Source organism: Condylura cristata, unplaced genomic scaffold, assembly GCF_000260355.1.
Source record: "Condylura cristata isolate star-nosed mole 26May11 unplaced genomic scaffold, ConCri1.0 scaffold00034, whole genome shotgun sequence".
Classification (NCBI taxonomy): Eukaryota; Metazoa; Chordata; class Mammalia; order Eulipotyphla; family Talpidae; genus Condylura; species Condylura cristata.
In genome coordinates this window covers 10,555,667-10,581,096 of record NW_004567135.1, presented here as the reverse complement: position 1 = coordinate 10,581,096, position 25,430 = coordinate 10,555,667, and the positions used below count along the sequence as shown (strand labels likewise).

The 25,430-nt window shown below is 47.3% G+C and overlaps 1 protein-coding gene across 1 annotated transcript in view; it reads left to right on the top strand.

Annotated features, from left to right (window-relative positions):
* Nucleotides 1–6,706: 6,706 nt before the first annotated feature.
* The window catches only part of B4GALNT3 (beta-1,4-N-acetyl-galactosaminyl transferase 3), a 79,575-nt gene continuing 60,851 nt past the window's right edge, over nucleotides 6,707–25,430 (top strand). The window contains exon 1 of the mRNA XM_004692543.2: nucleotides 6,707–6,875. Within this exon, the coding sequence (XP_004692600.1) occupies nucleotides 6,707–6,875 (169 nt within the window). The remainder of the gene's footprint in view (nucleotides 6,876–25,430) is intronic.

Below are 25,430 nucleotides of genomic sequence, written 5' to 3'. Positions count from 1 at the left end.
AAAAAAAAAAAAGTAGGAGATGGATATGAAAGTTTCTTGTCTCCAGGATGAAAGAATAGAGGCAGGAAACCAACTTTGTTCAGAGGCCTAAAGAGCCTATTCCAATTTATTCTGGAAATGCTTAGAACACCCCAGATGTGGCAGAAAGTGGTCAGAATGGCTAAGGCATACAAGAAAGCTGCCCAAGTCCCCCATCACACAGCCTCTCAAAGGGGAGTGAATACGTGCACCCCATGTGGATGTGTCCTTGGGAGAAAAGAAGGAAGCACCGAGAGTTTATTAAAGGTCTGGTATTCTGGGCTACGCCAGGGAGCCCTGATGAGTCAGTAGCTCCTCATCATCAGAAATGTACCTGACTTGGCAGCGGGAATGAAGCCACTCGGTTTTGGATTGCTATGCCTTAACCTCAGCTACTAACCCCCTGGCCATTATCTGTAGTAACGATGGGTTGCAAGATGCAAAAAGGAGAGCTCATCTTTCTAGTAGGGGTTAATGGTCAGAGAAAAGGCTTTTAGCCTGATTTGTTTCAGCTCCAACGAGTAAGCAACCAGGAGCACCATTCACTCTTTCTCTAGTGAACTTCCCAGCAATAAAGCAAACTTGAGTGAAGTCATTGGTATTAATCATTTTGAAAAGTCAGTAAGTCAAAGGTAATTTTTAAAAAAGATTTATTTTGGTCCCTCTCTGCTGGCGCAACGGGTTAAAGCACAGCACTAAGAAGCTAAAGCCACTTCAGCATGAGTTCGATCCCGGCCCAGGAGGTGATCTACATGGCGAGGCAGACCTCTCCTGACCAGCCTGCTGCTCCCCTCAGCAGTGTACTTCATTAAAATGCCTGTTCTGCTCCCCACTCTGTCTCTGGTGAATCCTCTCACCACTCCTGCCCCTCTGGCCTGTACCCCAGTTCTATATGCACAAATAAATAAATCTTTAAAAAGAAAAAGATTTATTTTTATTTATTTTTGCAGACAAGATCTGGTGCACAGGCCAGAGGTGCGAAGGGTGAGAGGATTCACCAGAGACAGAGTGAGGTACAGAACAGGCAGATCTACAGAGACACACTGCTGAGAGGAGCATTGGGCGAGACAGGAGAGGTCTGCCACACCATGTGGGTAAGCTTCCTTGCCAGGATAGAACTCAGGTTGCAGTGACTAGGAATAACTTGATAGCCCTGAGACTTAACCCCTGTGCCACCAGGGAGGCCCAAAGATTTTTTTTTTTTACACTAAGATGATTGTTGACTTTGCTGGAGCATTATTTTCCCTGGGGAAGAAAGAAGGAGGGGAGGTTATAGTGATATTGGAGGTACTCATATCACAGCCTGGAAAGGGAAGCAAGACTCAGCCACAGATGCCAAACTTAAGCTGCAAGCATATGGTCTGGGCCAGCCTCAGTTTGAAAACTGTGTCAAAAACTCATTTGCTTAGGAGAGAGATGAATTCACAAGCTCTCAGCATGTGGATTGTCTGGGACCTCTCCTAGCCAATGAGCTTTGTTCTGGCCCTTCAGCGTAATATCTCTGCCCTCTTTTCATCTTGCCTTTGCATTTCCATGAAGCAATCTTGCATATTTTTTTCTTTAGGACAGTAAATATTCACCTGTTTCCCAAGTTAGTATGCAAATTATTTAGGAATACAAGAAAAACTAAGGCTTGGGGCTAGGTCTGAGCTCATAAAATTCTTCTGATCAGGGTCTCCCTGGTGGCACAATATGGGTTAAGACTCATTGATATCAAGCTATCACAGCCACTGCAGCATGAGTTCAATCCCCAGCCAGGGAGCTGACCCACACGGCACAGCAGACCTCTCCTGTCTGGCCCACTGATCCCCTCAGCAGTGGATTTCAGTAGATCCACCTGTTCTGCTCCCCACTCTGTCTCTGGTGAGTCCTATCACCCCCTGCGCCTATGGCCTGTACCCCAGCTCTTGTATGCATAACTAAAAATAAATCTTAAAAAAAGACAAAAAAAAATGCAGCTAGATAGAAAGGGTCAATTGCCTTAAAATTCAAAAGAAACATTCAATGAGGGTTTCCTTTCTCCCAGAATTGGCCTCCATAGTAGCAAACTCTACAGAAAGATTGGTAAAAGATGGATTCATGGGGAAGGGACAGGTAAAGAAGATCCCTTCAGCTGAGAGCAGAGGAGGGTGAGGATGGGGAGGATGAGAATTATCCTGTGGCTGGGTGAGTTATAGATGTTATAGCTGAGAGTGAGCTCAGAGTTTCCACGGTGGATAGATATTCCTCTAGGGAAACTTCCAGGGGAGCAACATGTGCAAGGGAAAGAAACACACAAAAATCAGTGACTCTGAAATTACAAAGGATGAGTTCCAGCTAAGCTACTAGTCACCCACTTGATCTTGAGCAAATTGTTTAACATCACTGAGCCCATTTTTTATCTTAAAATGGAATCTGTGAAACCTCCAACTTCAGGTATGAATGATTGACATGAATTGAAAGAGATAAAGCAAATGAATGCTTGCCAAGCATTTAGCATGATCTGGGCACTCGGGATAGCTCCTGCACGGTTCTTTCTCTTCTAGGAAATCTCTGAAAGGTGCTCAGTTCTCTCATGTCTCAAGCTAAGATAGTGATTCGATGATGTCCAAAGAGCCTCACTGATTTATCTTTAGAATTTCCATGACCATGGTCTCGTCAATCCATTTGAACAGCAGAGAAGCTTCTGAAGTAGGAGGAGAGGAAGGATCTGCATGGGCATAACAGAACACAGACGATCAGTTTAGAGAAGGAGGTGATTGTGGGTACAATGGAATAGGGCATCTACAGTTTGCTAAATGTCCAGCTCTGTTTTTATCCTTCCTTTGGAGTCTCTCTGGCCAGGGTCAGCGTGTCTCCTTGTTCAGAAAAGGTTCTGAGAAGTCTGCCGAGGGCATCCCCTGGGGTGCTGCCCTTACCACGGGGTCTGTCAATCCATTTGGGTGCTGTCTGATTTACTTCTCAAAGTGGGCTCGTGCTTTCACATTTTATATTGGACCCAAGTTACTTATTATAGCTTTTTAAATAGTATGAGCACTTTATTATTCCAATAGTTTACATTGGGCCCTCCCGGGTAGCACACGGGTTAAATCTCAGCACTATGAAGCTGTCCACAGCCACTGAGGCATGAGTTCGATCCCTGGTGTGTGGCAGACTCTCGGCTCCCCTCAGCAGTGCACTTCAGTCCATCTGCCTGTTCTGCTCCCCACTCTGTCTCTGGTGAATCCTCTCACACAACCCCCCCCATTCCACTCCCGTGGCTTGTACCCTAGTTCTTGTATGTATAACTAAATAAATCTTTAAAAAAGCCAGTTTACATTATTTGAGTCAAAAGGGACTTGGAGGCCCTCTCTGGTGGTGCAGCGGGGTAAAGCACAGCACTAAGAAGCTAAAGCCACTTCCCCATGAGTTCGATCCCCGCCTGCCCCAGAGGTGACCACATGGTGTGTCAGACCTCTCCTGACCGGCCCGCTGCTCCCCTCAGCAGTGTACTTCATCAATCTGCCTGTTCTGCTCCCCGCTCTGTCTCTGGTGAAGCCTCTCACCGCCCCTGAGCCTCTGGCCTGTACCCCAGTTCTGTATGCACAAATTAAATTTTTTAAAATAAAAATAATAATTAAAAAAAAGGGACTTGGAGCTGTCTGAAAGCAGGATCTGTATATGAGGATTTCTCAGAGCTGAGGAGACAAGGGCAGTAGGAAAAAGAAGAGGGGAGGAGGAGGGGGGGGAGAGGGGGGCAAAGGGGTTCCTGCCTTCTTACCTCATCCCACCACTCTGCCCGCCAACCTCTCACCACGAACACGGACAGTGATGATATGTTCAAGGTAAATGATCAAAGTAGAATGAACAGGGCCAAGGGCACAGAATGAAGAGGTACAGAGTGATCTCTTTCTCTTTCTCAGTTTCTGTAGAAGTCATTATTTGGACCAGGAACTCACATCAGATTCCTTTTTCTATGGGATATCTTTTCTCCCCAATGGCATGCTCCCTTATTTATGACTCTCCCACTTCACAAGTAATAAATGCTTCATGTGTTGTTTGATTAAAGTGATTGTGTAAGTTCTCTCAGGAGCGCTGGTCTTGAGGAGAGAGTTGTGGTAGGGCTGCCATTTGTTTCCAAGAGGAAATCCCAAAAGCAACTCATCTATGTTGGTGACCCATGAAAGAGGCTTTACCAAAGCCAAGCTATTCATGATTTCTCCTGTCCTGCTTCTGGAAAGAAGAACATACATACACACATTTGTGCTTTGGAATACCACAGACACATTGCCCTGAAGCTATTAATAGAGGATTGTCCTTCAGAGTCACCTCGATAAGAACAACACTGGAATTTCTGGGGAACATTCCTTCCAAATGCCCCCTTCATTGTGGAACATTGCTGAGCACTAAATGCATATTGTGCTACATACTGAAGATGCAAAATTCCCCCCTTTGACGCTCTCCGTGAAGTTGGGGAGACAAAAAGAAAGCCTGTGGGTGGGGCAGAATATCTGGGTCAGGAGGTCTTTGCTCAGAATGGGACTCATCCAAGAAAGCTTCCTAGAGCCTGAAGTGGCCTTTGAAGAAAGGTTCAAATCTGACCAACCAGAAGAGGAAGCATGTGGGAGAGCAGTGTGCAAACGCATCCCTAACTGTAGCAGTTTCATGCCCTCAAAGCTGGGAAAGGTTTGGAAGGCCTGGAACTCTGGATTTAGTTTGCATTTGAACAATGAACTCTGGGAGGCTATTAAATGTTTTTGACCTGGTGTGTGGACCATCTGACTTCAACAGAGAGGATGGCAGGGCTGTGGTGGGAGCACATTAAGGGGCCAGGTAGGAAAGTTACAATAGTCCAGGAGAGACCCTTGAGCATTTAACAAAGTGGTAGCAGAGAGAAGAGTAAAGGTAGCAGTGAGTTCTGGGAACTTCTGTTTTGGAACAGTATTTGCATATTAGTCTTTGATTTTAAAAGTCTCAAAATGCTATTTTCATAGTCCTTCATTTTTTTCCTTGTTAAAGATTCATTTATTCATGCATATAAGAACTGGGGTACAGGCCAGAGGTGTGGGAGGGGGTGGTGAGAGGATTCACCAGAGACAGAGGGAGGAACAGAACAGGTGGATTGACTGAAATACACTGCTGAGGGGAGTAAGCAGGAAGAGAGGAGAGGTTTGCTGCACCGTGTGGGTCAGCTCCCTCGCGGGGGATTGAACTTGAGCTGCAGTGGTTGTGGCTAGCTTCACAGTGCTGAACTTTAACCGCTGCCAGGGAGGGCCCGGTCCTTCACTTTTTTCATAGTCCCTTTGCTAATACACTCCAGGAGAAAATGGAAAAGAATGGTCCTCTCTGGTGGCACAAGGGTTAGGATGCAGCACTGCAAGCTAGCCACAGCCACTTCAGTGCGAGTTCGATCCCTTCCCCCAGGAGGTGATCTAAGTGGCACAGGCAGACTGCTCACTGCTCTGGTAAATCCTCTCATGGCCCCTGCACCTCTGGCCTGTACCCCAGTTCTGTATGTATAAATAAACAAATCTTAAAAGAAAAGTAAGGTGTAAAAGAAAACTGCAGTATAACCCGCTGGATTACCCAGGTAACTCACTCTGTTCCTGTATACCTCAATTATCTCATTTAAATTAGATAATAATGTTGTCTAATTTAATAATAATAAAGGCAGATAATTACTTGCCTGAAAGCAGAGAATGGAAATACAGAATAGCTTGCTCTGTACAACTCCAGGAGAGACTGCCTTTCCTTTCAAAAAAGATGTTTACTTCTTCTTCGGAACCCTCTAACATCTATTCTTCCCAAAGCTATTCTATCCTTGCTTGGGAAAAACAACTTGGGGTTCACCGTGGAGGATCCATAACTTCCTCAGTGCCTTGTGGAGATGAGATTAAGGCCACGAAGCAAGGGTCTTCAAATCCAAATTAGAAGAGGAAATTGTGTATGAAGTAAGTGGCCTCCTAATATTAGGTCTACTCTTGTTACCTAAGGCAGGGAGTAGGCCCTGAAGCCAAAGTCTCCGGCATCACCCCAATGGACTCCCACCCTCCCACCTCACCCCTACTAAGGAGCGACCCCCCCCCCCAACCCTCCTCGCACTTCTGCCGTGTGCCAGTCTACCAGCTTTTATCTCTGTTACTTGGGAGCAGCAAGGTCAGTCAGTACCTGAGCAGCCCCAAGGGAGGAGAGGAGCTTTCGGCTCTTCCAGAGCTTCTAAGGGGCGGAGCCCACCTGTGTCCGGGGGGCGGGGCCTAGCCGGGGGCGGGACAGGTGGGGCTGCGGTCCCGCCCGGAGAGGGTAGAAAGAGCCGCAGCTGGAGCTGGCGAGAGGCGAGGTGGGCGGGCGCGCACCTAGGGAAGCCTGCTTGCGGGCAGCGTGTAGTGGCGAGCGAGGCGGAGGGAGGCCGCGAAGCTGCGATCCTGCGGCGCGGAGAGGCGTGGAGAGGAGAGCGGAGCGCGCAGGACACTTGCGGAAGGAGGAGCCGGGCTTTGCTCCTGAAGAGAGACCTGAGAGTCGGCGCGAGGAGCCGGTGCTGTGTGGGGGATCCCTTGCGCGGGGCATGAGCCGGCGCCCCGCTGGAGAACGTTTGGGGGAAACGGTCTTGGCGCAGCCCTGAAAGCTGGGCTGGGGCTGGGACTCCGTGCGCCCGGGGCGCTGGGCCCGGCAGGGGGGCAGGGACTGGGTGGGGAGCAGCCCGCGCTGGCGGCGGCCGCCCGGGCGCAACGCCATGGGGAGCCCCCGGGCCGCGCTGCTCCTGCTGCTCCTGCGCCCGGTCAAGCTGCTGCGGAGGCGCTTCCGGCTGCTGCTCTTGCTCGCCCTGGTGTTCTTGGGGCTCTGGACTCTTTATCTGGAACTGGTGGCTTCGGCCCAGGTCGGCGGGAACCCCCTGAACCGGAGTAAGTAGCGCGGGGGGTGGGCGGGGGAGTGTGCGGACGGGGGAGGAGGCAGCAGCCGCGGCTCGGGCGTTGGGGGACCCGCCTCTCTTCCTCAGACCCGATTTCCAACTCGTTTTCCTCTCCAGGTGCCTGGCGCCGCCCCACTGCTTGCTCGGGGAGAGAAGGGGGGTGCGGGGAGTTACGGGGGGCAAGCGCCGGGTTCCAACACCGGGCCTGCCCGCTGGGTCCTGTGGGTCCTGGGCATCCTCGGGATGCTGCTGGTTCCTCCGAGGCGACTGGGGGAGCGGCTCCCCGCCCTCTCCACGAGCGTCTCCTGCCCCGCGGGGCTTGCAGCTCCCCATAAGGAGAAACGCGCCGTGCTTGCAGCTGGCTTGCGATTTGCGTCGGAGATGCCCTTCGTGGTCTCCCCCGAGGCCGCGCGCCCCGTCAACGTCCCTCAAACTTTGCTCACAGCCTCCTCCAGGCTCGCCGTCTTTCCTCGGGATTCTTAATTTTAACAATACCTCTGGACGCCACCTCTCCGACCCTCCGCCTCCCCTCACGCCACTCCCCTCCCAGCCCCCTCCACTTCCTCCAAGTCTTCCACCTCCTCGCTGGGCCGTCCGCTCTCGGAGCTTGGACACCTCTCCGGCAAAGTTCTCTGAAGCCCTCCTTGGAAACCTTGCGGAATCCACTAAACTTCCAGCCCCTGCTGAAGGAGACAGTGGCCCAGGCAGTTTGTAGAAAGATCCTACTGTCTTTTATAGCTTAGCCAAAGACACTTTATTTTTCTGTCCCTCACTTTTCTCCTAGGAAAATGGGAGGGAATGGTCTCTGTGTTTGCTCCAGTAGGCATGGCTCTCTGAGGTGGCATGCAGTTAGCTTACTCTGCAGCTAACCAGTGGAGCCCTGCAAGTGTCAGGGGTTTTAAAAGGGCTGTGTGGTAAGGTTCTCAGAGCTGGTGTCCTTCCCAAACCTGATGGGCGGAGTTTCATTGTTCTGGCTTGTTGTCTCTCTAGACGTCCAGTTTTCCTTTCAGGAGCTCAGGAGGAATGGCAGGTGGAGTTGCTGGTGAGAAGACGCTGTGCCCTGTCCTCTGTCAACTGCTGTCCCTGCCCTCTGTCACTGCTGTACCCAGAGTTGGGCGTGGTGCTTTGCTTCCTCCTGTGGCCAAAGAGAGGGAATTACTAGGGCCACTAATTGAGCTGGTTGAGGGTAGAGATGTGTATTCAGGTTGAGCCTCTCATTCTTGAAATAATTCTGGCTGTGAGCTGAGAGACTGGGGTTCCAGTCCTGGTTCTGCCGCTGACTGGTCAGGAAATCAAACCGAAAGTGGCAGCTTCTCAGGTAGAATGAAGAGGTTGGACTAAAACATCTCCAAGGTCGCTCTTTCACTCTTATTCTTTGTTTCCTTTTCCAACACATATAAGATGACAGAATTCAGAAAAGAATTTGCAAATAAAAGGAAAAAATGATTCCACAAAACTAAAATGAACAGGCAATTACATAACCTCAGTTAGGCATCGTGCTGACTCAAATAGGAAGATTCTTGCCTCTGATGACTGCAATCGACCTTTCTGTACCTAGGTCTTGCCTCCTCTGAGCTTTGTTCTTCCCTCAGAAAGACAGAATGAACTTACATTTTTATACATGGCCTCTCATAGAGCCAGTTGGGTGAGACTGTTGTAGTCTATATGAGAGGAAGGTCCTGGATGGGGCCTTCAGTGTTATCACCATGAATGTGGTAGCACTGATATCCTCTATACAAATTAGTAACAGAAGAAAGCAGTTGCTTTGTTTCTCTGAAATCAGTGACCTCTTTTCTCCACTCCAACCGACCCCCAACATTTTACCTCAAGCATGCTTTCTCTCAGAGACCCACAACCAGTTTGCCATAATCATTATCTCATGCCCTAGTTCCCAGCCCCTGTTTCCTATTGACTGTCTCATCCTTAACCATCAGTTCTGGGCCCCTTTGGTTTCCCTCCTGGATGAATCTTAACTCTCGGACTGGGTTTCCTTATTCTTTGTTTCCTTTTCCAAACTGACCCTTCTCCAGAAAAATGTTCCCAGTTTGCTATTCCAGAATTAGCCTGTTGTTTCCCTAGCTTCATTTTTAACAAGAATTCAAGTCTTTAACAAGCATTCTGGGCACTGATGGATGATGTGTGTCCTCTTAGAACCACATGACCGGAGTGCCCTGCAGGGTGACTTTCCACCCTGGGCTGTCCCTCTTACCCTACTCTTAATTCCCTTCTGGAATGAAATTGAGACAGGGGACTGTGGCTTCTGGCTGCTGGCATGTCATCTTTGTTTTTGAGAAGCCCAGACATCTTGTACCAAAGTTCTCTCGTATTGTCTTGGAGGTCTTACTCCCAGCCAGGGCTGTTACCTGGAAGGGAGCACCGGGAAGGAAGGATTGGAAAGTAGAAAGGTAGGAAGGGAGTTAGCTAGCATTTCCTCTACACCCTAGCACACCAGAGGGGAGTAAAATGTCCTCTTCTATCACTGTACTCGTGGCTTTGACCACAGCAAGGGCCTCATCTTGGCTCTGCTTCCCTACAGCCTACCCTGCCTCCTCTCTCTCTAGCCATCCCCGCCCATTCAGCTTTCCTATCATCTGCAAGGCCAGCCTCCATTACCAAGAACCTTTTATTTGCTAGTCCCTGTGTGACTGGGACGTTGACCTGGCACTGGAAGCATATGGAGAGATGGCAGTCACAACCTCCAGGGTGGCAGTCACAACCTCCAGGGTAATGACAGGGGATCACGCTTTCTGCTTCATTGTCATGAAAGAAACTAGTAGTTTAAGATATGGATGATGTGCAATTTGGGCTCCATATGTAGAAAAAGACAACCACAATTGGAATAACTTCAGAGAAAAGCAACCCAAATCATTAACAGATAGAAAATGTTTCCTCTGGACAAAAGAATTAGAGCTGTTCACTTGCTTTTTTTATACAAATATCTATTTAGCATACACCTTGAGCGAGGCATGGTTACTTAGATGTGATGATGACTAGATTTTATGGTTTCTGCCCTCAGCTTTCTCTCTAGGTGGAGAGGCATTCAGTTGCATATATATAAAAGATCATAATATAGAAAAGACATTAAGTTTTACAAATATAGAACCTAAATATTTGGCAAAGGTTTATTTTATTAATTTATGCAACAAGAACTGGGGTATAGGCCAGAGGTGTAGGGGGTGAGAGGAGTCTCCAGAGACAGAGTGGGGAGCAGAATAGGCAGATCTGCGATACACTGCTGAGGGGAGCAGCAGGCGAGACAGGAGAGGTCTGCCGCGCCATGTGGGACAGCTCCCTGGCCGGGGATCAAACTCATGCTGCAGTGGCTGTGATAGCTTGATAGAAGTGAGACTAAACCCCGCACTACCAGGGAGGCCCTTAGAACATAAATAATACTGTAACTCTTGTAGATGGGGCGTAGCTTTTTCAACTAGCATTTCATGAAAGTGGTGACATTGCAGTTGATCTCCAGGACTCAGATTTGTATGGCTACAGAAAGAGAAGGCTGTTCCAGGCAGAAAGATCAGTTTAAAAAGGCCACGAATCAGGAATGTTGGACATCTGGGTTTGGTGGAGCAGAGGGTGTGAAGGAGAATATCAGATGGCTGTGTATTATGAAAATAATTAAATCACAGTAAGGGAAAGCAGTTGGAAGCTTTAGAATATGGTAGTATGTAGAGTGGAACAGGTGAGGATATTAGTAAAATTGTTGAACAATACTTACGTACCAAAGAGGTGGTGCTGGAACAGGGAACTAAAAGGAAGGTCTCACACTGTGGCTGGCATTAGCCTGTTAACTGCTGGGTCATGGGGTTCTCCTGGGACAGGTCAGGGTGGTTAGTTGGGCATTCAGAGGGCATGGAACAGTCACTGTGTAGTTACACCTCCATAAGTGTTTCCCTGTTTTCGTAGTTGGTCCAGCTGTACCAGTGTGTATTGGCTGAAAAGCAGCCCTGCCAGCAGGCTATTATCTGGAAGTTAAAGACTCTCCATTCTGACAGGGTTTTTTTGTTTGTTTAATATTTATTTATTTGTACAGAACCGGGGTACAGGCCAGAGATGCGGAGGGTAGAGAATTCACTAGAGACAGAGTGGGGAGCAGAACAGGTATATCGAGGACGCACATTGCTGAGGGGAGCAGTGGGTGGGTCAGGAGAGGTCTGCCGAGCCATGTGGGTCACCTCTGGGGCAGCCGGGGATCAAACTCATGCGGAAGTGGCTTTAGCTTCTTAGTGCTGTGCTCTAACCCACTGCGCCACCAGGGAGGGCCATCTGGCAGGTTTTAATAAGTTATATATACCCATTTGTTCAGATTAGACTAGCTAAATCCTACCTGAGGGCAAAGGTCTGGACTAAATGGTTTCTGGGGCTTTGCCATTTAATTGACCTATTGCTGGGACCACACAGGTATGAGAGTGAGGAGATCACTTCTGGTCATGGAGCCTGCCCAGCGATGGGGCGTACCAGCCTTCCTGTGTCCTTTAAAGAGCCAGGTTTACAAGGTGAACTCCTGTGCGCTCACGTGGCGTTAACTCACTTTCACAGCCTTAACTCTGTAGTGTCTATCTGGTGATTTTCATTGGTTTGCATGGGCGGAGGGAGGTGCATACACAGATGTCAGACAGGCACTTCAGTTCCCGGGGTCACCACAGCCATTTTGATTTGGAAAGGATACAAACCCTCAGTAACAGAGGTAACTCAGGGCACGGCAGTAATCTGAGATGCAGGCTGGAAGAGAGGGAGAAACAAATGAGACAGATGTGTGGGCAGAGCAGGGGTAGTGTGGTTTAGAGTTGAAATTCAGAGCAGGAGCAAGTGGAGATGGGACGTTCAGCTGCTTGTGCGTGCCGTATGGCCTGGAACGCCATCCCACACTGCCCTGCCTCTCTGCTGTGGAGTCTCTGCTTCTTTTGCCTGTATTCTGCTCACTCCACGCTGCCATTGGGGTCACCCAGCCGCTGCAGGAATCTTCAAATCATTATTCAACTCTGGGCACCTACAATGCACTCAAGTAAATATCTTCTGGTTAGGGTTGGTAATCTCTGAATTTCCAAGCACCTGGTATTTTCCACTGGCAGATACTTTATCAGTGACTGATCCGAGAATAGAACATAGGGACTCTTATTCTTGTTCCTAATACATATAAACAATAATGACATTTAAGTACAAATGCAAAAGATAAGAATTAGCCAGCCCATCGGTGCTTTTGGTTATAAGGGTGTTTTCTTTGAATCAGAGACCTTTCCCAGACCTGATGTCTCCTTTTGCTGCTCTAGAGCATTGGGGGTTCAGATGTGGGGAGCAGCACCATTTATACTCTCAACCCTCAACCTGAGAATCCTCAGTCTGGTAACCGGGGGACCCTCAATCTGACTGATACCCAACTTACCCACTTGGGGCTGCTGTTCTGCCTGATGCTCTGAATCCAGGGATTTCTTCATACACCCCATGTGGTTATAAATGTTTTGCAGCACCAGGTCTTCTGAAGCTACTGTTTCTGTGCTGGTTTTCAGAGCCCTGGTAGTGGCATTGCAGTAATTTTCCAGACCATGGAGCCTGGGCCTGCCCTCGAGTGCGGAGCTTTATGGAGCAGAGCAGAACAGCCGCCATAGCAGAGTTTGCTTTGGAAGGAGGCCTAGAGCCTGTTCTTGGAGTTGGCCGCTTGCTGTTGCGTTCTTTTACCAATTTTCCCCAGTCTTGAAATCTACCCTTTTATTTTCCACAAACCCTTTTCCTTATCTAAGGATGGTAAGATTTAAATGATGCCAACATAACATTTTTAGCTTTTAGACAACTCTTCTTTGACCTACTGATATAGGATTCTATGTTAGCTGATGTCAAAAACCAAAAAAAACAAAACCAAAAAACTGGAAGAGGTGTTTGGATTGTGTACATGAAGGGTGTTTGGCTGAATATGTTATATATTCCAAGCCAAGCGTGACGGATAGATGTTTAATTTTTTACAGGCTCATAGGTTCTAATAAGTGCTGCTTTAAGTGCTAGAGATAAGCAAACTTTTCCTTTATTCTTGTGATATTTTAGTCCTGATCTGTTTCTATGCTAAGAAATTACATAGTGGTTCCTGATTTTTTTTTTTAAACTTTTCATCTAAGTATCTCTCAGTCCTTTTATGTGTTCATAAGTGCATATGTAAGTACCCGGTTCCAGACACCACAAGCTAAGCATAGTCCGCTAACAAGCTCTCTGATGAAGAAACAGAACATCCCCAGCATGTCAGCGGCCCCTTTAAGCTCCTTTTCAGTCATTACAATATGTATAGATGAGTTTAGCCTATTTTTATACTTCATGTGAATGGCTTCTCACAGTATTTGATTTATTTTTTAAATATTTCTTTGTGATTATTAAAATAACACATGTTTATAGTACTAGATGACAGCTGCTTTTTTCTGGACCACGTTGACCATTGTAAATGACTTTTCAAAAAAAAAAGATTTATGTATTTATACATACAGCACTGGGGTACAGGCCAGAGGTATAGGGGTGGTGAGAGGATTCACCAGAGACAGAGTGGGGAGCAGAAGAGGCCAACTGACAAAGTACCCTGCTGAGGGGAGCAGCGGGCAGGCCAGGAGAGGTCTGCCGTGCCATGTGGTCACCTCCGGGCTAGGGATCAAACTCCTGCTGAAGTGGCGTTAGCTTCTTAGTGCTGTGCTTTAACCCGCTGCACCACCAGGGAGGGCCTCCTATAAATGACTTTTTTTAAAAAAGTTTATAATAGTTTATTTTTACATATTTTTGTGCATTTTTCCATCTCAGTGTAAAATGGCTTTTTAAAAAAATATTTATTTATTTATGTATACAGCTCTGGGGGACAGACCAGAGGCAGAACTGGAGTACAGGCCACGGGGTGAGAAGATTCACCAGAGACAGAGTGGGGAGCAGAACAGGCAGGTTAACTGAAATACACTGCTGAGGGGAGCAGCCGGTAGGTCGGGAGAGGTCTGCCGCGCCATGTGGGTCAACTCCCTGGCCAGGGATTGAACTCCTGCTGAAGTGGCTTTAGCTTCGCAGTATAGTACTTTAACCTGTTGCATCAGGGAGGGCCTGTAAATGACTTGTTTATGCTTTAAGTGTCCAGTACAATTGATATAACTTAAGGAGTGGCCTGAGAAGGTAATGTGTCCGAATGCTTTGGGATAGAGCCCTGTGAAAGTCTCCGGAGCGGCTGCGAGCATGGGCTTGAGAACCCCCTGCTTGCATTCTGCATGGGAACCTTCCAGAAATGTTTGTTTTGGCCTGTTAGAAATGGCTATGCGTCTCACCAGCAGCTAGTTTACATTTTTACTGGCCGTGTGAATTGTATAACCACTCAGGTTTCTTCCTCTGTGTGGAGTACTAGAAAGCATTAGAATTCAGTTTTTGCTTCACCTGGAAACAATTTTATGATCTGCAAAGATTTTATGCTTTGCAATTTGATGTCAATTTTATGCCACTTTATTTTCCTTTTTTCTCCCAATGCTACTTTAAAAAAAAAAAAAAGATTTATATTTATTTATGCACACAAGAATTGGGGTAAAGGCCAGAGGTGCAGAGGGTGAGGTGATTCACCCAAGACAGAATGGGGAGCAGAACAGGCAGACTGACGGAGTACACTGCTGAGGGGAGCAGCAGGCGGGTCAGGAGAGGTCTGCTGCGCCATGTGGGTCACCTCTGGGGTGTGTCACTGGCTACGTTCGCATTCTACTCCATAGCAGGTGAAATTGTACTTTATGGCATCACAATCCCAGAGGAGGCCCCGGATATGGGAATAGAAGAAAGAAAAGTGGGGGATGGAAGTAGAGAAATGATGTTCCAGACAGACAAAGAATTTTATATATAAATGCCCAGGAAATTGAATGATGTGTATTTTTAAATTTTTATTTATTCTGTAAATCTTGAAATACCCCAGCAGTAATTCATTTAAAAATTTAAAGTAAATTATTTATAGAGCATTATTTTTGTGGGGGATTGAGTGGAATGAAAAGTGTTGATGGTTTCTGGAAAAAAAAATAGGAAATTGGAAGCCAGATGAGGTTCAAATCAGGACCTTGCTTCAGGTACTTACTCCTTTTCAAGTTTTAGCTGTTTCATTTGAGTAACAGGCTCATAAGTCCTCTTGAAGCGCTTTCCTTGGGATTAAATATGACGTAGGGAGCCTAGCACTTACTAATGGCCAGTTAGATTTAGTGTAAGCCTAACACATACTAGGAACCCCATGAAAGCTGGTTCCCATCCTTTTCAGAATTTACGATCTTATAGGAGTTAGAAAATGACTGGGCAGGCAGGAGTGGGTACTTATGTCCCTCAACTAGTCCCTTTGCCAGTCCTTCAAGTTCTTAGTCCATGACAAAGCTGTGCCCAGTCCCTCAGCAGTCCCCAGGGCATCCTCGTCCAGCTCCTGCCACAAAACACTTTATTTTTAAAAGATTTATTTATTTACGCATACAGAACTGGGGTGCAGGCCAGAGGTGCAGGGGCGGCGAGAGAATTCACCAGAGACAGGGTAGGGAGCAGAACACTTAAGTACACTGCTGAGGGGAGCAGCGGGTGGTCAGGAGAGGTCTGCTGCGCCATGTGGGTCGCCTCCGGGGCTGGGGATTGAACGCACACTGAAGTGGCTGTGGCTAGCTTGCAGTGCTGAGCCCTAACCCGTTGCGCCACCAGGGAGGGCCCCTTTCTTTTTTATTTTTAAGGATTTATTTATTTATGCATACAAGAACTGGGATACAGGTCAGAGTTGTGGGTGGTGAGAGGATTCACCAGAGACAGAGTGGGGAGTAGAGCAGAACAGGCAGGTCTATTGAAGTACACTGCCAAGGGAAGCTGTGGGTGAGATAGGAGAGGTCTTCCTCGCCATGTGGGTCAGCTTCCTGGCCAGGGATCGAACTCGTGATGTCATATCTGTTCATAGTGCTGATACTTAATCCTTTGTACCACCAGGGAGGCCCCCAAACACATTCTTGAGTACTCTTCTTTTCTCCATGATACTCAGCACTGCCTCCTTCTTTCCATCCCTATCCTCCAGATTTGCATTGCAGGAGGGGAAGTTCTAAGTCAAGGATTTTGCTGAGAATAGGAGAAACTTTGGGAATGTACCAGGACACAGAAGCTCAGCAATCAGGAAACGGTGGCTTGTCACTCTGCTGCATGTCCCTGAGGACACGCGAAGGATTTCTGGAAGGCAGGAAGTCTGAGCAGTTAACTCAGTTAACCCAGCTTTACAGCTGACTTACTAATGGCCAGCCCCTCTTCTTTGGAGGGCTTCTCCTTCATAATCTTTGGAATAGGAGGCCTGTTTCAGAGGTAGGTTTGGAGCCTCTCCCATTGTCACCAAGGGACTAAGGGGCCAGTAGTTGAGCTTCTGCCACTGGTCTTTCAAGACTGAATTCGAAAGCTGCCAGCTTTCTGGTTACTTAGTCTCCAAGGTCATCTCTGACAATGTGGTCTCCATATAGGGAGTTGCTTCAAAGATTAAAGGCCTCCCAGCTGAGATCTTCTTACAAATCCTCTGATCCACCCCTTTCCACCCTGCCTGCCAACCCAAGGGTTCAAATGGACGCATACAGGCACGTGGCTGCACACACCCTCCCTTCACCAGCCACCTGGCCTCCTGACTCTGTTCACCACTGCCTTCTGCGTCAAAAACTAGCAGGGATACTAAGGACATCAGTGTTTTCATCGTGAACCAGGAACAGAAAGTCAATATATATCCCAAGTTCTTGGTTCTCTTGTTTATATTAAATGAATCAAGGGAGGGGCCTCCCTGGTGGCACAAGAGGTTCAAGCACAGCACTGTGAAGCTGTCCACAGCCCCTGAAGCACGAGATCGATCCCCGGCCGGGGAGCTGACCCACATGGCGCGGCAGACCTCTCCTGACCCGCCCGTTGCTCCCCTCAGCAGTGTACTTCGTCGATCTGCCTGTTCTGCTCCCCACTCTGTCTCTGGTGAAGCCTCTCACCGCTCCTGAGCCTCTGGCCTGTACCCCAGTTCTGTAAGCATAAATAAATAAATCTTTAAAAAAATAAATGAATCAAGGGCCTGGGAACAGGAAAAGATGGCTGGTATAGTGTAGGGCTGGGTGGACACATCTCTGGTGATTGACTACAGTACCAGAAAGAGGGAGAATTGCATAGGCACATAGAAGGAGTAAAAAATTAGGGGAAGACATTGAGGGAGAGCTATCTACCCCACATTTTCATTCGATCACATGGCTATATTTCTTATATTTGTTTTATTTGGTTCTATTAAAATTTGATCCTGTTTGCAAATATTATGTTTTCTGTTTTTAATAATTTAAAGCAAGTTTATTTGATGTCATCTGTTATCTAAACTTGTTGGTTGCCCCAAACCGAAGAGGCCACTGCAGTGTTGATGTCTGCTCACCGCTCCAGCTGTTCATGTCTACATCTTTTTGGCCATGGAGATTTCTTTTACTTCACGAAGAGTTGAACTATGTACATTTTTTATATAAATTTATTTATTTATTTTTACACCATTCTTCATTTTGTACATTTTTCCATCTCAGTTGGAGTCCCCGTGGGCTTCCCACCACCAATTCACCCGTGTGCCATCACCACAGTCCTATGCCCTCTTCCCACCCCAGTTTAACTATGTACATTTAAAAAACTCCTGTAAATTTCATCCAGCACTTTGTCATATTTTGCTGTCTTTCCCAGAAGGAGAGGACCTCAAGTCCTTTGGCTTGAAGTTTTAGGAACTCTGTGGCTCAGCCTTCGGGGCCATGTGTGTGTTTGTGTATATGTGTGTACAGAGGTGAACGTTTCCACTTGAGGGCTGTAGCGTAGGCTAGGTAATGATGGAGGTAACATGAATTTTGCAGTGCAGAGGTTCTCAATGTATGAAGAAGGTGAGGTTGGAAGATGGTTATAGTGTCTTTGAGTGCCAGGCTGTGAATGGGACATTGTGGGGAGCAACAGAAATTTCTTTAAGCCAGGATTTAAGACAAAGTCAGTGCTTTTTTATTTTTCGCCACAGGTTCAGACCTTAATTTTTGAGACATTTATTGAACACCGTGTGTGTTCTGGAAACTGTGATTGTCAGTAGATTAAACTGTTGGAAGTTTGCAGAGACGGAGACAGTCCCGCAGAAGTCACTTATTGCCATGACTTTAGGTGGTGGGTTATTGGTGGCTAACTGACAAAGGTGACAGAGGACAGACCTATAAAAGAAAGAAGTGACAGACTTTGGTGGGAGAGTTGATGTAGAAGTCATAACATGCCAAAGGTCTGGGTTTCCCACTTTCGATGATACTCTATACATGATCTTTTTAATTAAGGGCAGCCTTGCAGATTCTCTGCATCTCAAAAATGTTCTCATGAGAAAACAGTGCCTTCGTTTCTGCTAATGCTGCCCTCTCTGGGACTGGGAACCATGCTGGCCCTGCAGAAGAATAGACTTTCATGCAACACATATTTATTGAACGCTGGTTAAGTGCCAGGACATACGTATGTGGGACTGAAGAGGAACCAGAAATGTAATGTCTTTGCTGTCAAGGAGCTTGTGTGTCTTGAGGGAGAGACAGACAATGAACACATACAGCAGATAGGAATCTCAGTTGGTAGATGAGGCCTTAGAAGAAAAGGAAGCGTAGTAATGGCACAAAGTTTCTGGGTGGAGGGGTGAGAGAAAATAGCAGCTGGGGGGAGGAAGGGACTTTGAGAAGATGGTTAAAACGAAGGACACAGGACATGATGAAGCACAGAATATCTCCATTGCCAGCACCTTAGGAATTCAGGGAATGGGAGTGAAGTAGCAGAAGAACAAAATGTAGAACGAATCAGTGCTTATTTTCAGGATGAGCCTTTTCCTTCCTCCTGCCTCTCATTGTCCTAAAAACAATGTCTTCCTTCACCTCCCCAGCAGAATGATCAACCTCCCACTCCGTTTTCTGCTGGGAGTACCTGGCTGAAGGCTGTGTCTGAGCCTGGGGACAAGTAACAGTGGTTGTTTTTCCTCATTAGAAACTTGGATCCCAAACCAGCCTGGGGGGAGAGGATGTCTTATTGACAGTCCGGTTGGAGCTAACCTCTGCTCTCCCTTCCCTCACAGCACTTTTGTGTACTGCCATTAGTGCACTTATCAAAGTCTGTCTTGCATCAGAATTATTTATGTCTGTGTTTCTCTTCCCCCACGAGATTGTGAATTTCTAGAGTGCTGGACCTGGGCATTATCCCCCCTTTACCTTCCCAGGGCAGAGATGTTTAACCTCTTGTGGCTCCTAAACACTTGTAAGAATCTGATGAGGTTCCCTGGTAAACTTAATGGAATATTTGGATGTTGAGTTTCAGTGACGCACACCTGAAACTTACATAATGCAGAATACAATGTTCCTTTGACTTAATAGAAAACAGGGCTCTCCCTGGTGGCGCAGTGGGTTAAAGCACAGCATTACGAAGATCTCCAAAGCCACCACAGCCTGAGTTCGATCCCCTGGCCAGGGAGGTGAACCACATGGTGCGGCAGACCTCTCCTGACCCGCTCACTGCTCCCCTCAGCAATGTACTTTGTCGATCTGCCTGTTCTGCTCCCCACTCTGTCTCTGGTGAAGCCTCTCACCACCTCTGCACCTCTGGCCTCTACCCCAGTTCTGTAAGCATAAATAAATAAATCTTAAAAAAAAAAAAAGGAAAATGAATTAACAACAACAAAAAAGCAAAATTAAACTTTCAGGCTATAAAAAAAGAATCTGGTGAAGAAGCAGTGGACCCTTTCCCTAGAAACTTGCCTGCCTGCTCACATATTTTGTGTGTAATTTTGGGAAGGTCAGACCCTGAAACCTGTACCTGGACCCCCTAGTTAAAAACCCTGCCTGGGCACTTTGCCTGGAACCTGGTACAGGTCTCACAGTTTGACTTGGGGACATCTTCCCTGTTAGTTCTGTTTATCTGTAGGGGTTAGTCAGGTCCAAGAGGGAGCCAGGAGCTGCTGCATCGCAAGGTGACGCAGAAGTGAGTGTTTGTGCTCTGCGTGTAATCACCCAGGAGTGTTGCACCATCGCTTCCTGTCCCTGGAGAACAAGTCTCCTTGGGCTGAACACCTCATAGACTCTCGAATGTTGCTTTCCGGTCTCATCATATCCCTCTGCCAGCCACTCAGAACTGCCTCTTCTTTCTATCTCATCTCTTCCCTGAAAGCCTTCCTTGCTGGTTTCAGTACCTGATGTCTTCACCTGTTTAAAAATTTTTTTAAAAAAGATTTATTTATTTATGCAGAACTGGGTACAAGCCAGAGGTTCAGGGGCGGTGAGAGGCTTCACCAGAGACAGAGTGGGGAGCAGAACAGGCAGATCGACAAAGTGCACTGCTGAGGGGAGCAGTGGGTGAGAGAGGAGAGGTGAAAACTGACTCCTAAGCTCCACTGAGCATATTGAATAAGAATTCAAATTTGCTCTGATGTATGAAAATTGGGGGAAAATTTATATAAGGAACATTCTATGATAGTGAAACTTTTATATTATCAGCAAATACCACCTGTATTGTGGGGAAGAGTCACTGAAGCAAACACTATTCAATTAGAAGCTGATAGTTATCACTTTGAGAAAAAGAAATGGGCATAAACTGTATAGAAGTACTTGCTGATTAAAAAAAAAAGTAAGGACATTAATTTCTGGGAAATAGAAATATGCTGTAATATTCTTAAGGAAACCATTATGAAATATTTTGAATGCCCTTTAGAGATCTAAGATAATTTTCTGTTAGCAAAATAAATCTATATCAAGGGCCTCCCTGGTGGCGTAAGGTTAAGTCTCAGCACTGTGAAGCTCTCCACATCCACTGCAGAGTTCCATCTGGCCAGGGAGCTGACCCACATAGTGCAACAGACCTCTCCTTTCTCGCCCACTGCTCCCCTCAGCAGTGTATTTCAGTCCATCTGCCTGTTCTGCTCCCCACTCTGTCTCTGGTGAATCCTCTCACCTTCCCTTCCCGCCCTCACAGCACCTCTGACCTGCACTCTAGATCTTGTATGCATAAATACATAAATCTTTAAAAAAATAAACTTATGTCATATATAACTTGGTTGCTCAAAATGACTACTGTTGGTATATATGGAAATTAGAAGGCCTGAGAGGCAGAAATCAAAAACAACCGTAAGTTGTATCTTCTAAATGGAAAAATATATATAGCCTCAAGAAAGAGTTGCTTTTCTATGTTTTTCTGATCCTTTATACCTCGGAGAAGGTTTGGAATGTTCCAGGGCAGTGACTACTCCCCATCTGGCAGGGTTTTTGTGAACCAATCATGTGAGGTAGGAGGGGTCGCAGGAGAGAACAATCAAGAACAATAGTACCTTCGCAGGAACTCAGAGACAAGCAGGCTGCAGTTTCAGGTGGAGAGGTTTGCTGACAGAAATTTCCCTGACGGAAATCCGTCCTTTCTACCTGCCCAGGAAGGCAGTCTCTGCTCCAGTTTATGGAAGCATTTGAAGCAACCTGGGGTGGGAAATAACACCCACCTAGAACGGTGAATCCTGAAGTTCACCAAGAAGACAGAAGATACAACCTGCTCCTCCTTTAGATAGAGAAACCGAGGCAAGAGGGGGCTGGTGCAGACAAACCTACTGCAGCTATCGCAAAGTTGACTTACGAGTTCTGACGTTGGCACTAGGTGAAGGCTAAGGCCGTACGTAGTCTCTAGTGTAGCCTCTCAAGAGCAACTGAACACTTGCTGACGGCATTTTCTTTCAGTGACTCTGACTTTGGCTTACTCTGGCCAAAGCTTTCCCCAAGGCCATTTCCTTGAACTGCCACAGCTGGGGTAGCAGGACTTGGAATCAGGCCAGCAGCAGTAAGGAATCCCTGGGGTCCCTTTGACTACCGATGCTAGCGATGCTAGCGTATGAAGGGAACAAAGTGAACAGTTGAGGAAATATGGACGAAGGGATCATATTTCTAGGGAGTCTTGATAATGAAAAAGGTGACCAGCGGTTTCAAGTGTAGATGAAAGGACTAGAAGGAGGAGATCAGAGGAGATACCAGTATATTTGGCTACTGAGTAGGGAGTCTCCTGTGAATTATAAGATCAATAGAGATCTGTTTAGCAGACGGAGGAAAGTGGAAACCATGGTATAGAATCATGAAGTATTTGGGCTAGAAGAGAACTTAGAGGTCTTTTTTATTTGAAACACATGAGCAGGGAGTCAGGGTCTTGGGGTCCAGACTTGTTTCTCTGGGGACTGGTGCTGTGACTTAAGTAAATCAGCCCTGCTCTTCAGGCCTCAGTTTTCTTATTTGTACATGGAGAAGGCTTGAGTACTTGGTCCTGGAGGCCCACTCTGACTCTGACATTATTCCCAAAGACAGTGGCATTTGCCTTATGAGGATTCTGAGCTAGGAGTGATTACAGAGGAAGAGGGTAAAAAGGAGACTCAGGATGTGCCTGGATTCAAATCCTGGGCTTCACTCCCCTGTGCCATCTTGCCTTCTCAGTCCATTGGGCTGGGAATTGGGCACTGGACCCCTGCATTTATTCATAGATACCATCCTCCTCTCTACCTGTCAAACCCTTCTTTTGCACTCACCCGGGAATAGAGAGAGGTCTCCCATAGCCGGGGGTGGTGAGTGAGGGGTTGAAGTTGAATGAACTCTGGGTAATGGTCCTTAAGGAGACCAGCTCTGGGAAGGCTTTAACTGGGGAGGCTCAGGGCCTTTGGGGGACATTTCAAAGGCCCTGTTGACCACAGTCATCTTCCTCAAAGCTCCCCTCACCGTCCCCACCCCAATTCTGTGTACTTGTGAGCTACAAACCAGTTCCCACCTCAGCGCCTCACCCCCCCCCCCATGGGCAGTCATCACATAAACAGTGTTGTGTGCTTGGCCCGGGGTGGGAGGGACATCTGCCCAGGAATTGGCCATGGGGTTGGCCGCTTATTTTGGCAGCTGCAGCCACAGGCTTCCTGACCAGACCATCAGAAGCTGAGGGAGCAGGAGCGGGGGTGGGAGAGGGGGGTCAGTGAGTCACAGGCTGAGGCTCTGCCTCAGGGAGGGAGCTCTCCCTGGAGGTGTCTCTCCAGGAAGCCGCCTTCCCGCCTATAGGTCGGGGCTGATCTTCTGGAGTCTTTGTCACAGGCTTGCTGGCTTAAACCGCCTAATTTGTGAGCATCTCCATGGTGTTCTGGATCAGTGGAAATACTGGTACTGACCTCACAAGGTGTACGAGCGAGGTGAAAAGCTGACACGTCTTAAACTCTCAAAGTTCTTTTTCTTTTCCTTGGTGTTCCTTAGTTATGACTAGGACAGCGTGTACCTTATAGGTGCAGATCCAGAGGAAAAGCAGAAGCAAAGCAAAAGGCTCGTTCCACAGAGGCAGAGCTCCTCGCTTCCCGTGCTTTCCCAGTGTCCGGCCTGAAGGTGACCACATGGACGAGTGGGGCTTTGCTTCGTGCTGTCTCCCCTCGCTCCTTGATGTCCCGAGGTCGACTGGCTCCCAGTCATTACCTCACCGCAGGGCCCTGTCTGCCAGAGTGAGTGGTGGAACTGCCTGGGTGGAGAGCTGAAGCTAATTTTAGACCTGGAGACTCCCTGCCAGCAGCTGTGGCTGTGCCCGGGCGACCCAGCCGGGCTGGGCTGCCTGTGGGGAGCTCTGTCTCCTCGCCTGGAGGCCTGGCTGCAGCCCTCCAGGTCGCTCCGGGGGCATGTTCCTGCCTCTGCTCAGTGGCAGAGAGAGCCTGGGGCGGGGGTTTCTCTGCAAAGAGGGGTTCTGTTGACACCATCACTTTCTCCAAGGGTTCCTTTTCGCTTTGCATTAAGATACAACTAGCGGGTTGCAGGGCCACATATGGGCTCCATTTCTTTCCAGGGGGGACTGTAGTTCAGAAGCCACTGAGATAGAATGTACAGAACGGGCCAGTGGACTTTTGAAAGGGGTGCCTGGGGCAACCGGGAGAAAAGTATCCCCAAACTGTCCTGGGTTTACAGTGGTCCCCCTTTATCTATGTAATAACATTTTCAGAAAGCGAGACCATCGTCAGATAATTTTTTTTATGGAATGTTATTCAATTTACTCTACTTTATTATTAGTTATTATTACTGATTTCTTACTGCACCTAACTTAGAAATCAGACTTTATCATAAGTATATATGGAAAGGAAAAAAATTATATTTAGGGTTTAGCTCTACCCATGATTTCAGGCACCCATAGAGTAGAGGGATATATATATCCATAGAGTAGAGGAGACTTCTGTGTAGGCTAAATCCCATCTCCAGCTTAGCACTTGATTTAGTGTTTCTCAACCTTTCTCCTATTGGCAGATGCAGGAAATCATGTGAAAAGATAATATTTGTATCAAATATGGGGATAAAGAGATAAGGGCATCTGTGGTTGGACAGAGTCCCTCTACGGTTCTGCTGCCCTGGGAACTTGGGGAGGGCCCACATCTGTCCTGGAACAGACCTACAGTGGGCTGTGGGAAGCTCTACTATACTCCAGAGGCTCTATGATTGCTAAATCCCAGGCCAGGAAACATGTCTTAGGTTAATCATAGACTTATTCTGGAAGGAAGCTAGAGAACTTGGGCTCTACCCTGTTTTCTTACAGATGAGGAAACTGAGGCCCAGAGAAGTTTGTACAAGGTTAAACAACTAAAAGGGGAAGACCCAGCTCTGGTTCTAGTTCTGCCAGCGCATTTATCCAGCACTGATTGAATGCCTGTTAAGTTCAACACTTGGGACATACAAAAAGTGAAAAGTCATTGCTGGAAATCATCCATTTTGGGTAAGAAGAAACCAAGGGAGAAGACTGCAGGGAAGGTGGTTATTCTGGGGAGAAGAATGGGGATGATTGGAGAGACACATAAAGAGCTGCAGGGGGCCCTCCCTGGTGGTGCAGTGGATTAAAACACAGCACTATGAAGCCATTGCAGCCACTGCAACATGAGCTCGATCCCCGGCCAGGGAGCTGACCCACATGGTGCGGCAGACCTCCCCTGGCCCTCCTGCTGCTCCCCTCAGCAGTGTCCTTCGTCCATCTGCCTGTTCTGCTCCCCCCTCTGTCTCTGGTGTGTCCTCTCACCACCACCCCCACCCCACGCCTCTGGCCTGTACCCCAGTTCTTGTATGCATAAGTAAATAAATCTTTTTAAAAAAAGGCTGCACAGGAATTAACACTATTTCTTAAACAGAATGTATATACTTAGGTGTTGTTTTTCAGTCATTCGTCTCTATTCCTGTATATGTATGATATAATTTTTTAATAGGGACTTTTAAAGTGCTAGACATTTATAAACTAAAGGAAAGTGGCCAGGGGCACTAGGTATGGAGCAGAAGAACAAATAAATCAGTTAGCACACCCGAGGGTGGTAAGTATCATGGAGCAGAGCTATAATAATAAGAGGCTATCACAAGGGCTATAATAATAATAGCGCTGCGCACATGTACTCAGTTAATCTTTGCAATAGCCCTGTGAGGAGAACCTTTATGTTGCTTCTATTTTATTGGTGAGAAAGATGAATTTTAGAGGGGTTACCTCGCTCAAGGTTTCATGGTGAAGAATATTTGCATTCAGGCCCTCCCTGGTGGCGCAGCGGGTTAAAGCA